Genomic DNA, 14,882 nt, shown 5'->3' on the forward strand with positions numbered 1-14,882 from the left:
GTCAATATGTTTTTATGTAACTGTTGTTTATCTCGTAAGTACTTTCACACAGAACATGAATATTACGCAGTGAAAAGCAACATAATGTTTTCTAACAAGTTTGACTTTTCTGAGCATTCGTACTACTAATAAAGACATCCACGAATTATGTTGTGTGGAACGGATGTCACGTCACAACCTCCTAATGACAATGGCAGACCTATTGCTTGTGTTTGTCATCACCCTGTATTGTATGACAAAGGACACAATATTATAAAGACAAGGAACTGAAGGACAGTGTGGAGGAGCATCACTGTACAACTAGGCTATCAGGATCGTGAGTAGCTTATGTAATTTACTTTTGGATGTAGTAGAGGGATGTAGTAGAGGGATGTCACAGAAGTATGTAGTAGCGCGATGTAGTAGAGGGATGTAGTAGAGGTATGAAGTGGAGGGATGTAGTAGAGGGGCTGTAGTAGAGGGATGTAGTAGAGTTATGTAGTAGAGGGATGTAGTTGATGGTTGTCGTAGAGGGATGTAGTAGAGGGGATCTAGTAGAGGGATGTTGTAGAGGGTGTAGTAGAGCGATGTAGTAGAGGGATGTCGCAGAGGGATGTAGTACAGGGGATGTAGTAGAGGGATGTCGTAGAGGGGTGTAGTAGAGCGATGTAGTAGAGGTATGTAGTAGAGGGATGTAGTAGAGGGGCTGTAGTAGGGGGATGTAGTAGAGCGATATAGTAGAGTGATGTAGTAGAGGGATGTAGTAGAGTGATGTAGTAGAGGGATGTAGTAGACGTATGAAGTGGAGGGATGTAGTAGAGGGGCTGTAGTAGAGGGATGTAGTAGAGTTATGTGGTAGAGGGATGTAGTTGATGGATGTCGTAGAGGGATGTAGTAGAGGGGATGTAGTAGAGGGATGTCGTAGAAGGTGTAGTAGAGCGATGTAGTAGAGGGATGTCGCAGAGGGATGTAGTACAGGGGATGTAGTAGAGGGATGTCATAGAGGGGTGTAGTAGAGCGATGTAGTAGAGGTATATAGTAGAGGGATGTCGCAGAGGTATGTATTAGAGGGACGTAGTAGAGGTATGGAGTAGAGAATGTAGAAGAGGGATGTCGTAGAGGGATGTAGTAGAGCGATGTAGTATGGGGATGTCGTAGAGGTATGTAGTAGAGCGATGTAGTAGAGGTATGTAGTAGAGGTATGTAGTAGGGAGATGTACTAGGGGGATTTCGCAGAGGTATGTAGTAGAGGGGTGTAGTAGAGGGATGTAGTAGAGGGACGTAGTAGAGGGATGTAGTAGAGGGTCTTTAGTAGGGGGATGTCATAGAGGGTTGTAGTACAGGGAAGCAGTAGAGGGATTAGTAGAGGTATGTAGTAGAGGTATGTAGTAGGGGGATGTAGTAGAGGGATGTAGTAGAGGGCTGTAGTAGAGCAATGTAGTAGAGGGATTTCGTAGAGGGATGTAGTAGAGCGATGTAGTAGAGGGATGTAGTAGAGGTATGAAGTAGAGGGGCTGTAGTAGAGGGATGTAGTAGGGGGATGTCGCAGAGGTATGTAGTAGAGGGATGTAGTAGAGGGGCTGTAGTAGAGGGCTGTAGTAGGGTTATGTAGTAGATGGATGTCATAGAGGGATGTAGTAGAGGGATGTTGTAGAGGGATGTATTAGAGGGACGTAGTAGAGGGATGTCGTAGAGGTATGTAGTAGAGGGGTGTAGTAGAGGGATGTAGTAGAGGGACGTAGTAGAGGGATGTAGTAGAGGGGCTTTAGTAGGGGATGTAGTAGAGGGATGTAGTAGAGCGATGCAGTAGAGGGATGTCGTAGAGGGATGTAGTAGAGCGACGTAGTAGAGGGATGTAGTAGAGCGATGTAGTAGAGGGATGTATTAGGGGGATGTCGCAGAGTTATGTAGTAGAGTTATGTAGTACAGGGGTGTAGTAGAGGGTTGTAGTAGAGGGGCTGTAGTAGGGGGATGTAGTAGAGGGATGTAGTAGAGCGATGTAGTAGAGGGATGTCGTAGAGGGATGTAATAGAGCGATGTAGTAGAGGGATGTAGTAGAGGTATGAAGTAGAGGGGCTGTAGTAGAGGGATGTAGTTGATGGATGTCGTAGAGGGATGCAGTAGAGGGGATGTAGTAGAGGGATGTTGTAGAGGGTATAGTAGAGCGATGTAGTAGAGGGATGTCGCAGAGGGATGTAGTACAGGGGATGTAGTAGAGGGATGTCGTAGAGGTATGTAGTAGAGGTATGTAGTAGAGGGGTGAAGTAGAGGGATGTAGTAGAGGGGCTCTAGTAGAGGGATGGAGTAGAGGGATGTATTAGAGGGACGTAGAAGAGGGACGTAGTAGAGGGATGTCATAGAGGGGTGTAGTAGAGCGATGTAGTAGAGGTTTGTAGTAGGGGGATGTCGCAGAAGTATTTAGTAGAGGTATGTAGTAGAGGGGTGTAGTAGAGGGATGTAGTAGAGGGGCTGTAGTAGAGGGGATGTAGTAGAACAATGTAGTAGAGGGATGTAGTAGAGGGATGTTGTAGAGGGATGTATTAGAGGGATGTTGTAGAGGGATGTTGTAGAGGGACGTAGTAGAGCGACGTAGTAGAGCGACGTAGTAGAGGGATATCATAGAGGTATGTAGTAGAGGGGTGTAGTAGAACGATGTAGTAGAGGTATGTAGTAGGGGGATGTTGCAGAGGTATGTAGTACAGGTATGTCGTAGAGGGGTGTAGTAGAGGGATGTAGTAGAGGGGCTGTAGTAGAGGGATGTAGTAGAGTTATGTAGTAGAGGGTTGTAGTTGATGGATGTAGTAGAGGGGATTTAGTAGAGGGATGTCGTAGAGGGTGTAGTAGAGCGATGTAGTAGAGGGATGTCGCAGAGGGATGTAGTAGAGGGGCTGTAGTAGGGGGATGTAGTAGAGCGATGTAGTAGAGTGATGTAGTAGAGGGATGGAGTAGAGGGATGTAAAGGGACGTAGTAGAGGTACGAAGTAGAGGGATGTAGTAGAGGGGCTGTAGTAGAGGGATGTAGTAGAGTTATGTAGTAGAGTGATGTTGTAGAGGGATGTAGTAGAGGGACGTAGTAGAGGGACGTAGTAGAGGGGCTGTAATAGTGAGATATTGTAGAGTTGATATCAAGGTAATCCTTCCTTGCTCACCCAGAGTCGGTTGCGGCACACCACATCGGAGGAAGTGCGCCCAGCAGAGGTCAGATTGGCAACAGGCGGGGATCCCCCCCATGATCCCCTCCATGAAGAAGAGGAGATCCCCACGCACCGTACCACCATACCTGAACCCACCAATTTGAGTCCCCGTCATGTCTCGCGAGTTTGCGACAGAAAGCTGGGTTTTTGTCGCAAAATCTGCTGGTATGAATAGTTTTCATGGAAAATATTCGCAGGTGAGTATTTTGCGTTTTCGTGTCGTTTATTCATCACATCCCTGGTGTGTAAAGGCCTTAGGTTGGACTGCAGCTGATTTCACTTGAGTGATAACTAAAATCACTATGGTAGCCTTGCCTAAGGCCAGTACACACTGGCACCGAATCAGATGGTGTCGAATGAGCCGAGTCAAGTGTCCTCTCCACTAAAACAGCAAGGGTTGACACCTGTCAAATATAAAAGGCAATGTACACCTACCCCCCCCCCCCAAAATAAATACAAGTATGCAGGAGCATACTTGTATAGAACAGTTCAACAGAGCATAGAACAGTGTACCAAGACATTGTGGCTCATCTAGCAGATGTACATTGGCTCGAGGCTAGATGTCTGAAATGAGAGCGCAACCTGGACTCACATTAGCCAGCAACAGTGTTTGCTGGCCTTAAGTGGTTGGCAGGGAAAACCAGGGTTTTAAGTGTTAAGCTGAAATTGTAGTGAAAAACTGGCAACATTGGACCGCTACATACCATACAGAATATTGCTAATGCAAGAACTCCTGATCATACTACGAGCAGTCTGAAGAGTAATGTGGTTTCCACTGGCAACATGTATGTGGGAATAGAATAATAAACTGTCATATGGGGACTAGTCTTATGTCTGGGGTTCTTACAGGAAACAACACCACTGGCACCGTCAGGGTGACTGCCACCAACACAGCCAGGCGTACGCACAGGATCAAGGTGTCTAGAGGGTCCACTTTACTGTAGGTGTGGAGGAGCTCCGCTTCGGTGTTTGCTGTGCGCACACACGCACACACACACACACACACACACACACACACACACACACACACACACACACACACACACACACACACACACATTATGTGTGAAGAGTGATTGTCTTTAAGAAGTGAACCATCAGTTTGTGTAACATCAGTGCAGGGAATTCTACAGAAGGTGCTTTAGGGATCGTGTTACCATAGAATGTGAGGTAACCGAAGGTGGCTGTGAGGAGGTACATGATGAACATGCCGAGGATGGAGACGTTAGAGATGTTCTGCATTCTCCTCTTGGTTGGGCTGGAGATGGGGAAATGAAAGCAGAACAGTTTGGCAATACTGTACATGAGCCGTATAGCTGAGGCAGTGTTTAAGAAATACCTACAGCTGCACTATTTTAACTCCTAGTGAGAGAACTGTCACGCATTACTTCACCTCATGTTGTGAAGGGGGAGAAATAACCATTTATGTCATTAATTGAAATATGCTGGCAATCATACAGAATATCCAGGTATCTTATTGAAAAACACGTTGTGTGCTGGGGATTTTATGGTAGAAGAACAGTGATCTGCTTCTTACTTGCACAATTCAGTGTAGATGGGAAGCACTTCTGGGTGACACACAAAGGCAAAGGCCAAGATGGGGATGGTGTACGCCGTCTGAGAAGCAAGTAGTGCGGTATCAATCAATCAATCAATCATTCAGTCAAGTCTAAAACTGGCTCCATGAACACACGAGGTTAAGTATTTACTCTCTCCATGTGATAGGATGCATGAAACAGTGGCCACAACACTACTATATATATATATATATATATATATATATATATATATATATATATATATATATATATATATATATATATATACATATATTCCCCCCTTTTCTCCGAATTGTACTTGGCCAATTACCCCACTCTTCCGAGCCGTCCTGGTCGCTGCTCCACCCCCTCTGCTGATCCGGGGAGGGCTGCAGACTACCACATGCCTCCTCCAATACATGTGGAGTCGCCAGCCGCTTCTTTTCACCTGACAGTGAGGAGTTTCGCCACGGGGACGTAGCACGTGGGAGGATCACACTATTCCCCCCAGTTCCCCCTCCCCCCTAAACAGGCGCCCCGACCGACCAGAAGAAGCACTAGTGTAGAGACCAAGACACATACCCACATCCAGCTTCCCACCCGCAGACACGACCATCTGTGTCTGTAGGGATGCTTAACCAAGCCGGAGGTAACACAGGGATTTGAGCCACCGATCCCCATGTTGGTAGGCAACGGAATAGACCACCACACTACCCGGAGGCCCCCACAACACTGCTATATTGAATGACCAAAGAACCCAGTGAAAATAACATTTTATCTCATGTAGTTAGAGAGCACTTGCGTCTTGTGAGCAGGTAATGCTGAACAAACAGCTCAGCCTGGAGGTATCAGGGCTTTTATGGTGGCACTTTACTGACCAGAAAACTCGTCCCTCACCTCTTGGTTGATGGTGAAGAATTTGGCACTGCAAACGTCCTCTGGGATGGTGGTGGCATTGTTGCTAAATGCCTCCAGGGGACAAGTGATGTTGAACCTCTTGTAGATGACCTTCACAGATGTTCCAGAAGAAGTGGATTTATGAAAGAGTGAAAGATGTGTTGGGATAACAGACATGAACAACAAGCAAGTGAAGAGTAACTTCCTTCTTACTGATCGAGGAAGTCCCGTTTTACTTCATATTGTAAGCCACATTCTGCACACTTCCTTTTGTGTGGCTTTTTTCCACCTTTTTCTCCCTAATAGTAGTTTGCCAATTACCCCACCCTTCCGAGCCGTCCCGGTTGCTGCTCCACCCCCTCTGCTGATCCAGGGAGGGTTGCAGACTACCACATGCCTCCTCCCATACATGTGGAGTCACCAGCCGCTTCTTTTCACCTGACAGTGAGGAGTTTCGCCAGGGGGATGTAGCACGTGGGAGGATCACGCTATTCCCCCCAGTTTCCCCTCTCCCCCGAACAGGGGGGAAGGGGGCGCTAGTGCAGCGACCAGGGCACATACCCACATCTGGCTTCTCACCCGCAGACACGGCCAATTGTGTCTGTAGGGATGCCCAACCAAGCCGGAGGTAACACGGGGATTCAAACCAGCGATCCCTGTGTTGGTAGGCAACGGAATAGACCGCTACACCACCTGGACGCCCTCATTCTGCACACTTCTGATTGACTGTGTACTAGATACAGAGCTGGCCCTGACCAAGTCCTCCTGAGCTGGTCTTGGATAGTACATGCAGTTTAATGGCAGTCAGACTCACCGCAGAGAGGAAGAACACCATGCAGGAGAGGGAGAACCCACTGGTGTAGCCCAGATATCCTGTCAAACGAAGACCACATAATGCTCACACTCAGCCTCCACCAACAGAACTACACATGTAGCTAGTCTGAGGAAGAGCAAGTGAACAGCATCACTGGCCTCCCTGCTCCCACTGCTGCAGAGGGTTTAGTGCCATGCGCAGCAGGGGGCAGACATGTGGCAGTTTTAAACAAAAATATTGATAAAATGAAAAAGAAGTGCTTTAAGTTCATTTTTATATGTCCCTAAACTACAGACGATTGTTCTGTACAGGTGTTATTTTATCAACAAATGGCTGAAGTCACACCAGCGTCCTGTAAATATGTGTTTATTAGTTATTATTGTATTTATCATTTTGTAAAAGTAAATTATACAATAACCTTGAAATACAAGTTTTAGTTTTTCTACAAATCAAAATATGTTGCTCTATCAGCGCCTAGTGGTGTAACAGCCACTCACAGCACAGGTGCTATGGAAAGTACAGAAAGAAGTAGGGAGGCAGGGTGGAGAGGGGGTGGTAGGGAGGCAGGGTGGAGAGGGGGCGGTAGGGAAGGCAGGGTAGAGAAGGGGCAGTAGGAAGGCAGGGTGGAGAGGGGGCAGTAGGAAGGCAGGGTGGAGAGGGGGCAGTAGGAAGGCAGGGTGGAGAGGGGGCGGTAGGAAGGCAGGATGGAGAGGGGGCGGTAGGGAGGCATGGTGTAGAGGGGGCGGTAGGGAGGCAGGGTGGACAGGGGGCAGTAGAAAGGCAGGGTGGAGAGGGGGCAGTAGGGAGGCAAGGTGGAGAGAGGGTGGTAGGGAAGCAGGGTAGAGAGGGGGTGGTAGGGAGGCATGGTGGAGAGGGGGCGGTAGGGAGGCAGGGTAGAGAAGGGGCAGTAGGAAGGCAGGGTGGAGAGGGGGCAGTAGGAAGGCAGGGTGGAGAGGGGGCAGTAGGAAGGCAGGGTGGAGAGGGGGCAGGGACATACCGAGGTGTTTCATCATGGCCAATGGAAAAATGATGCAGACAGTGACAATGATTATGAGGTAATTTCCATTCATGAACCAATCCCTGGAAAAAGAACAGCAGTCATGAAAGACACACACACACACACACACACACACACACACACACACACACACACACACACACACACACACACACACACACTGACTATTGCTACGTTTTACTGTGCTATGTAATCAATATGAATGTGAAGGATATTGATATGTATTGATAGCCATCTTAGATAAAAGGGAAATGAATCCGTTATTTCATTGTAAAATAGTATAATTTGGGAGTAATCATACAATTGATATCATGCCATTTATTCAGTGGAGAGATAACTGCAGTACTCACTCAGTGCTTGAAGTCTGGCCAAGGAAGGCTTGGATGACCAGCGGCAACTCATATTTCACGATGAAAAGGTAACTAGACATAGCTGGGGAGAGAACAAGATGTTGGAGCAACTCACAAAGTTTGAGCAACAGTTTTTTTCTACAGAAGAGTAGTTGGTCCCCGGGTGCTGCACAGCGGCTGCCCACTAGATACACAGATACGACTAGCTACACAGCTAGGATGGGTTGAATCAGATAGTAAATTTCATTTGTATGTATGTACAAAATGACTAATAAAGAGTATTCTATTCTGTTCTATTCTATTCTATTCTATGTGGCAGCCAGTATTAGGGAAGGTACTTTGAAATTGTAGCTTAGCTACAAGCTACTCATGATTTGAAATAGCAATGTTATACAGCAAAGCTACCCTTTTGATGAGAGTAACAAGATAGAAGAAGAAGAAGAAGAAGAAGAAGAAGAAGAAGAAGAAGAAGAAGAAGAAGAAGAAGAAGAAGAAGAAGAAGAAGAAAACACTTTACTTGTCATTTGTACAAACATATAATTAATGTGTTCTCTGCATTTAACCCATCCTATTGTATAGCAGCAGTGGACAGCTGCAGCACCTGGGGACCAACTCCAGTTCTTCTTTCCATTGCCTTGCTCAGGGGCACAGAGAGGAGTATTAACTCTAACATGCAAGTAGGAAACTGGAGTACCCGGAGAAAACCCACAGACACGGGGAGAACATGCAAACTCCACACAGAAAGGACCTGGGACAGCTTGGGGTTCGAACCCAGGACTTTCTTGCTGTGAGGCAACAGTGCTGACCACTGGGCCACCATGCCCAAGATACACAACAAGCTACAAAGAAAAGTAGCTTAGCAACACTGAAGGTACTTAATCAAAATCTATAAGGAAAATCAACTGTGACATGTCATTTTCTCCCGTAGCTACTTAATGGCACATCTTATCTCATCATCAGCCGCTTCTCTGGGGTCGGGTCGTGGTGGCAGCAAGCTAAGTAGGGCACTCCAGATGTCCCTCTCCCCAGCAATGCCCTCCAGCTCCTCCCGGGGGATCCCAAGGCATTCCCAGGCCAGATTGGACATGTAGTCCCTCCAGCAATGTCTGGGTCTACCCCGGGGTCTCCTCCCAGTTGGACGTACCCAGAAAACCTCCAAAGGAAGGCGCCCAGGAGGCATCCTAATCAGATGCCCGAACCACCTCAACTGGCTCCTTTCAACGTGAAAGAGCAGTGGCTCTACTCCGAGCTCCTCACCCTATCGCTAACGCTGAGCCCAGACACTCTACAGAGGAAACTCATTTCAGCCACTTGTATCCACGATCTCACCCTTTCGGTCACTACCCAAAGCTCATGACCATAGTTGAGGGTTGGAGCAAAGATTGACTGGTGAATTGAGAGGTTTGTCTTCCGGTTCAGCTCCCACTTCACCACAATGGTCTGCTGCAACATCCGCATTACTGCAGATGCTGCACCAATCCACCTGTCAATCTCCCGCTCCATCCTACCCTCACTTGTGAACAAGACCCCGAGATACTTAATAAATTAAACTTATATCGCACTTTTCTAACACTCAAAGTCGCTTTACAATAAACGGGGTGAAACAAGACAACAGATAAAAATAACACAGACATACAGGGGTGGATGGGAAGGGGGCCTACGAGACAGAGAAGCGGCAGCCACACACAATGCCAGCAGTACTCTCCGACTTAGACAGATACAAAAGGGGAAACTTGAACTCCTTCACTTGAGGCAACAACTCACCCCAACCCAGAGGGAACAATCCATCATTTTCCGGGAGAGAACCATGGCCTAAAACTTGGAGGCGCTGACTCTCATCCCAGCCATTTCACACTCAGCTGCAAACTGCCCCAGCGCATGCTTGAGGTCGCGTTCTGATAAAGCCAACAAAACCCTATCATCTGTGAAGAGCAGAGATGCAATTCCGAGGTTCCCAAAATTGAAACACTCCTCACCTTAGCTGCGCCTTGAGATCCTGTCCATGAATATCACAAACAGAATCGGAGACAAGGGGCAACCTTGGCTGAGTACTACATCCACCGGAAACGTGTTTGACTTTGTGCCGAGAATGCAAACACAGCTCTCACTTTGTTTATACAAGGACCGAATGGCTTGTAGCAACTGTCCCGGTACCCCATACTCCCGCATTACCCCCCACAGAGTGTCCCTTGGTACACAGTCATAAGCCTTCTCCAAGTCCACAAAACACATGTAGACTGGCAGGTCAAACTACCATGCCTCCCTCAGCACTTCCGCAAGGGTAAAGAGTTGGTCTGTTGTGCCATGGCCATGACGCAATCCGCATTGTTCCTCCTGGATCCGAGATTCGACAGTTAGTCGGAGTCTCCTTTCCAGTACCTTAGAGTAGACTTTCCCAGGGAGGCTGACCAATGTGATGCCCTGATAACACACGTGACACTGAAGAGGCATGTCAGCCAAGACAGCCCAACAGTGTCCATAGCTTCCAGCATCTCAGGGCGAATCTCATCCACACCCGGTGCCTTGCCACCGAGGAGCTTCTTAACTACTTCAGATACCTCTGCCAGGGATATGGGTGGGGCTTCCCCTGAGTCTTCAGAGGACGTGTTAGTCGGGTTCAGGAGCTCCTCAAAGTGTTCTTTCCACCAGCCGACAACATCCCCAGTCCAGTTCAGCAGTTCCCCTCCCGGCTGAACACAGCCTGAGTCAGGCCCTGCCTCCCCTCCCTGAGTCATGGGATGGTTTGCCAGAACTTCCTTGAGGCCAACCGAAAGTCCTCCTCCATAGCCTCACCAAATTTCTCCCACACTAAGTTTTTGCTTCCACGACTGCAAAGCCGCAGCCCTTCTGGACTCCCAGTACCTGTCTGCTGCTTCATGAGACCCCTGGGCCAACCAAGACTGAAAGGCCTCCTTCTTCAGCCTGACAGCTTCCCTCACTGCCGGTGTCCACCAGTGGGTTCTTAGGTTGCCACCACGACAGGTATCGATGACCTTATGACCACAGGTCCTACTTGCCATATCTGCAATAGAAGCTTTAAACATGTCCCACTCAGACTCCATGTCCCCAGCCTCCCTCGGGATACATGAGAACTTCTGGAGGTGGGAGTTGAAGACTTCATGGACAGGGGGCTCCACCAGACGTTCCCAGTTCACCCTCACTACACATTTTGGTTTGCCAGGTCTTTCCGGCAGCCTTTCCTGCCATCTGATCCAACTCACCACCAGGTGGTGATCAGTTGACAGCTCTGCTCCTTTCTTCACCGGAGTGTCCAAAACAAATGGCTGCAGATCTGATGATATGACCACAAAGTCTATCATTGATCTTCAGCCTTAGGAAATGTGCTCAGTACGACCTCGCCATCATTCATGCTCTGTTTCATCAGAAAAATAAATTTAAGATGTCTTGGAGACACCCACGCTTCAAACAGTGCCATCTCCTTGACTATGTCATTGTATGAACAAGGGACCATCGTGATGTGAACATCAAGAGGGCCATGATTAATGCAGATGACTGCTGGACAGATCATCACCTCATCTGCTCCACGATGTCCATTAAACTCAAGAGGAAGAGGATGGTTCAAAAGAGGCAGATCCAACTAAGACTGAACCATGAAAGTCTGAATGAAACTGCCACCCAGCAGCGACTTCAGGCCTCTCTTGGGGAAACCCTCCAAAAGGAATACCCTGATAACATTAAGAAGCACTGGAGCCTGCTCAGGTCCACCATCCTCGACACATGCAAAACCACCCTTGGGTACAAGTCCAGAAAACAGCAGGACTGGTTTGATGAGACTGACACAGAGATAGAGCAGCTCATCTCCAAGAAAAGGAAAGCTTTACGTGCCTGGCAAAATGATGTAACCTGCAAGGCTAAATGAGTGGCTCACTCCAGAGCCAAGGCAGACATCCAGCGATTGGTAAGGGAGCTTAAGAACGCTTGGTGGACAGAAAAGGCTCTAGAAGTCCAGTGACTGGCAGACTCGGGTGACAACAGACACTCTATGGTCCAAGCAACCGCGGTTTAAACCCCCTGTACTCAAAGGACGGACAGGAGCTGCTGAAGGACAACGATACCATTAACGCCTGATGGAAGGAGCACTTCCAGGAACTCAACTGCAACAGCACAGCTGAACTAAACATTTGCCAGCAACATTCCCTAGTCCCATCAGAGAAGACATTGGGGAACCTCCCACCATGACAGAGGTTCAAGATGCAATCAGAAGCCTTAAGAACAAGGCTGCTGGTCCAGATGGGATCTCAGCTGAAATCTTAAAGGAAGGCAGACCAGAGCTCCTGTACCACATCCACACCCTCCTCCTCAAGGCCTGGGAAAAAGAAGAACTTCCCTCGGAGCTCAGGGATGCTCTAATGGTAGCCATATTCAAGAAAGGTGACAAGGCAGAAAATGGAAATTACAGGGGCATCCCACTCCTGTCAACAACAGGCAAAGTCCTCGCTCGCACCCTTGCAAACTGACTGCTTCCACTAGCTGAGGAAGTAGTCACAGAATTTCAGTGTGGCTTCCGCCCATCCAGAGGTACAGCAGATATAATATTTACAGCATGCCAACTCCAGGAAAAATGCAGTGAACAAAGGCAGCATTTGTACATGGCTTTCATAGACCTGACAAAGGCCTTTGACTGAGTAGACCACCAGGCTCTGTGGAGCATACTATCAAGATACTGCCCTGACAAATACATCGGAATATTGAGGTTTCTACATGATGGAATGTCATTCACAGTGCTCAGCAACAGCAGCTCTGAGTCAGAGCCCTTCAATGTGGAAACAGGGGTCAAACAGGGATGCAGCATCGCACACAGCCTGTTTGCCATCTTTATTGCTGCCATACTCCACCTCATTGGCAAAGAGCTACGGCGGGGAATCCCAATCCCATACAGAACTGTCGGCAGGCTCTTCAACCTTAATAGGTTCAAGGCTAAGAGCAAAGTCATCAACACCATCATGGAGCTTCAGTATGCAAATGACAACACCATCACCGCATACTTTGCATATGACCTCCAGGACATCCTGAATGCCTTTGCCAAGGCACAGAGCCCTGCATGGTCTAGCATTAAACATCAAGAAGACCCACGTACTATATCAACCTCCACTTCCACCTAACCAGCCATCTACCCAGTGGACAACAAAATTCTTGAAAACGTTGATCACTTCCCCTACCTCGGAAGCCTTCGCTCCACAAAAGCTGACATCAAGTCTGAGGTCAACCATCACCTGAATTGTGCCAGTGGCACGTATGCCAGACTCAGGAAAAGAGTCTTTGTAGACCGAGATCAGTCACTGGGCGGCAGGTGGTGAGACACCCTGGACAAGCTGCCAGGCCATCACACAGGGCCAACACACACACACACACACACACACACACACACACACACACACACACACACACACACACACACACACACACACACACACACACACATTCACCCCTAGGGACAGTTTAGTGGCGATGAAGATATACCAAAATCTAATAATAGAGACTTACCACCAATGTTATGTAGAGTTATAACGACACCAGCAAGTATCTTTCCTGGATGTCCAAAAGCACGAAGACCAAGCTGCTCATAGGCACGGATACCTACACAGTTCAATACAATAAAAACAAAACAAAAACAAAACAAAAAAAAACAAAATAAAAGTTTTCTTACTGGAAGTGGACATTTGGACATCTATGCAAGGAGGACAATCATATTTGATATATTTGAGAGAAGTGCTCTATCTCTTGCCTCCTACACAATAATGTGCCAATCTTAAAAATGCTGTATACTGTGGACTGCTTGAGGTGACAGCTTTTTGCAGCATAGCTTACCCACAATGCCAGCACTGCGCAGCAGGAGGTGAACAGAGTAACTGGACAGACAAGCTATACATGTCAGCAGGATCCTAGAGAGGACAGAAAACCAAGAGATTCTGAAACACGAGGACATAATTACTGTCGTATGCGCCTGTCTGTCCTGCAGTTTATGTATATTTCACACGGAAGTGTGTTAAGATGTAATAAAACAATTTTATCTTCCATCCATCCATCATCCGAACCTCTTATCCTGCTCTTAGGGTCGCGGGGATGCTGGAGCCTATCCCAGCAGCCATTGGGCGGCAGGTGGGGAGACACCCTGGACAGGCCGCCAGGCCATCACACAGGACCCCCCCCCCCCCACACACACACACACACCTAGGGACAATTCAGTACGGCCAATCACTTCATCTGCCGCAGTTCCAACTCCTCCGGGCGGACCGCCAAACAGAGCTAAAAAAAAAATACGGGTTGGTGGCATATGCTTCTACATAAGCGATGGTTGGTGTACGGATGTCACAGAGTTGAAGAGGTCATACAGCCCTCACTTAGAGACCTTTCTCATTGACTGTAAACCATTCTATTCACCACGGGAATCTTCATCATGTATTCTGGTGGGTGTCTATACCCACCCAGACCTGTGGTAAAGAGGTGTTAAAACACCTGCTGACCAAATTACAAACATGGAGCATAAAAATATCCAGACTCCCTACTCACTATCCCTGGGGATTTTAACAGAGCAAACCTCAGCCACGACCTACCAAAATACAGACAGCATGTTAAATGTCCCACCAGGGACAAAAACACTCTGGATCATTGCTGCACAATGTTAAAGGACGCCTATCACTCTGTCCCCCGTGCAGCCCTGGACCTCTGATCACTGTCTGATTCATCTCATCCCAACCTACAGGCAGAGACTAAAATCTGCGAAACCTGTGGCTAAAACTGAGGAAATTGACCAATGAGTCAGAACTGGAGCTCCAGGCCTGCCTCGACTGGACTTACCGGAGTGTTTCTGAGGCTGCATCTACAGACCTGGACAAACTTACTGACACTGTGACATCTTACATCAGCTTTAGTGAGGACGTGTGTGCCCACCAAAACTTTCTGTAACTTCAGCAACAACAAGGTTGATTTTTTAAGGGTGTGATAGAGCAGTTCCTAGGGCCATATACTATAGTCTTTATAGAGTTGCAGAATTTGTGCATATCATTACTGTCAGCATATGGCTGAATCTCGCGAGCGTTGTTCATCCACCATGTATATTTTGCAGAGTGC

At 47.7% G+C, this 14,882-nt stretch overlaps 1 protein-coding gene across 1 annotated transcript in view; it reads right to left on the minus strand.

The window, feature by feature from the left end:
• LOC130107007 (sodium-coupled neutral amino acid transporter 3-like) overlaps nucleotides 1-14,882 on the minus strand; it is a 187,628-nt gene that overhangs the window by 16,133 nt on the left and 156,613 nt on the right. Inside the window, exons 5-13 of the mRNA XM_056273391.1 lie at nucleotides 13,620-13,693; nucleotides 13,296-13,388; nucleotides 7,791-7,872; nucleotides 7,420-7,502; nucleotides 6,423-6,481; nucleotides 5,609-5,719; nucleotides 4,711-4,790; nucleotides 4,331-4,431; nucleotides 4,021-4,145 (exon numbers count right to left, since the gene is read on the minus strand). Of these exons, the coding sequence (XP_056129366.1) occupies nucleotides 4,021-4,145; nucleotides 4,331-4,431; nucleotides 4,711-4,790; nucleotides 5,609-5,719; nucleotides 6,423-6,481; nucleotides 7,420-7,502; nucleotides 7,791-7,872; nucleotides 13,296-13,388; nucleotides 13,620-13,693 (808 nt within the window). The remainder of the gene's footprint in view (nucleotides 1-4,020; nucleotides 4,146-4,330; nucleotides 4,432-4,710; nucleotides 4,791-5,608; nucleotides 5,720-6,422; nucleotides 6,482-7,419; nucleotides 7,503-7,790; nucleotides 7,873-13,295; nucleotides 13,389-13,619; nucleotides 13,694-14,882) is intronic.

This window comes from Lampris incognitus, chromosome 2 (assembly GCF_029633865.1).
Source record: "Lampris incognitus isolate fLamInc1 chromosome 2, fLamInc1.hap2, whole genome shotgun sequence".
In the NCBI taxonomy this organism is placed as follows: Eukaryota; Metazoa; Chordata; class Actinopteri; order Lampriformes; family Lampridae; genus Lampris; species Lampris incognitus.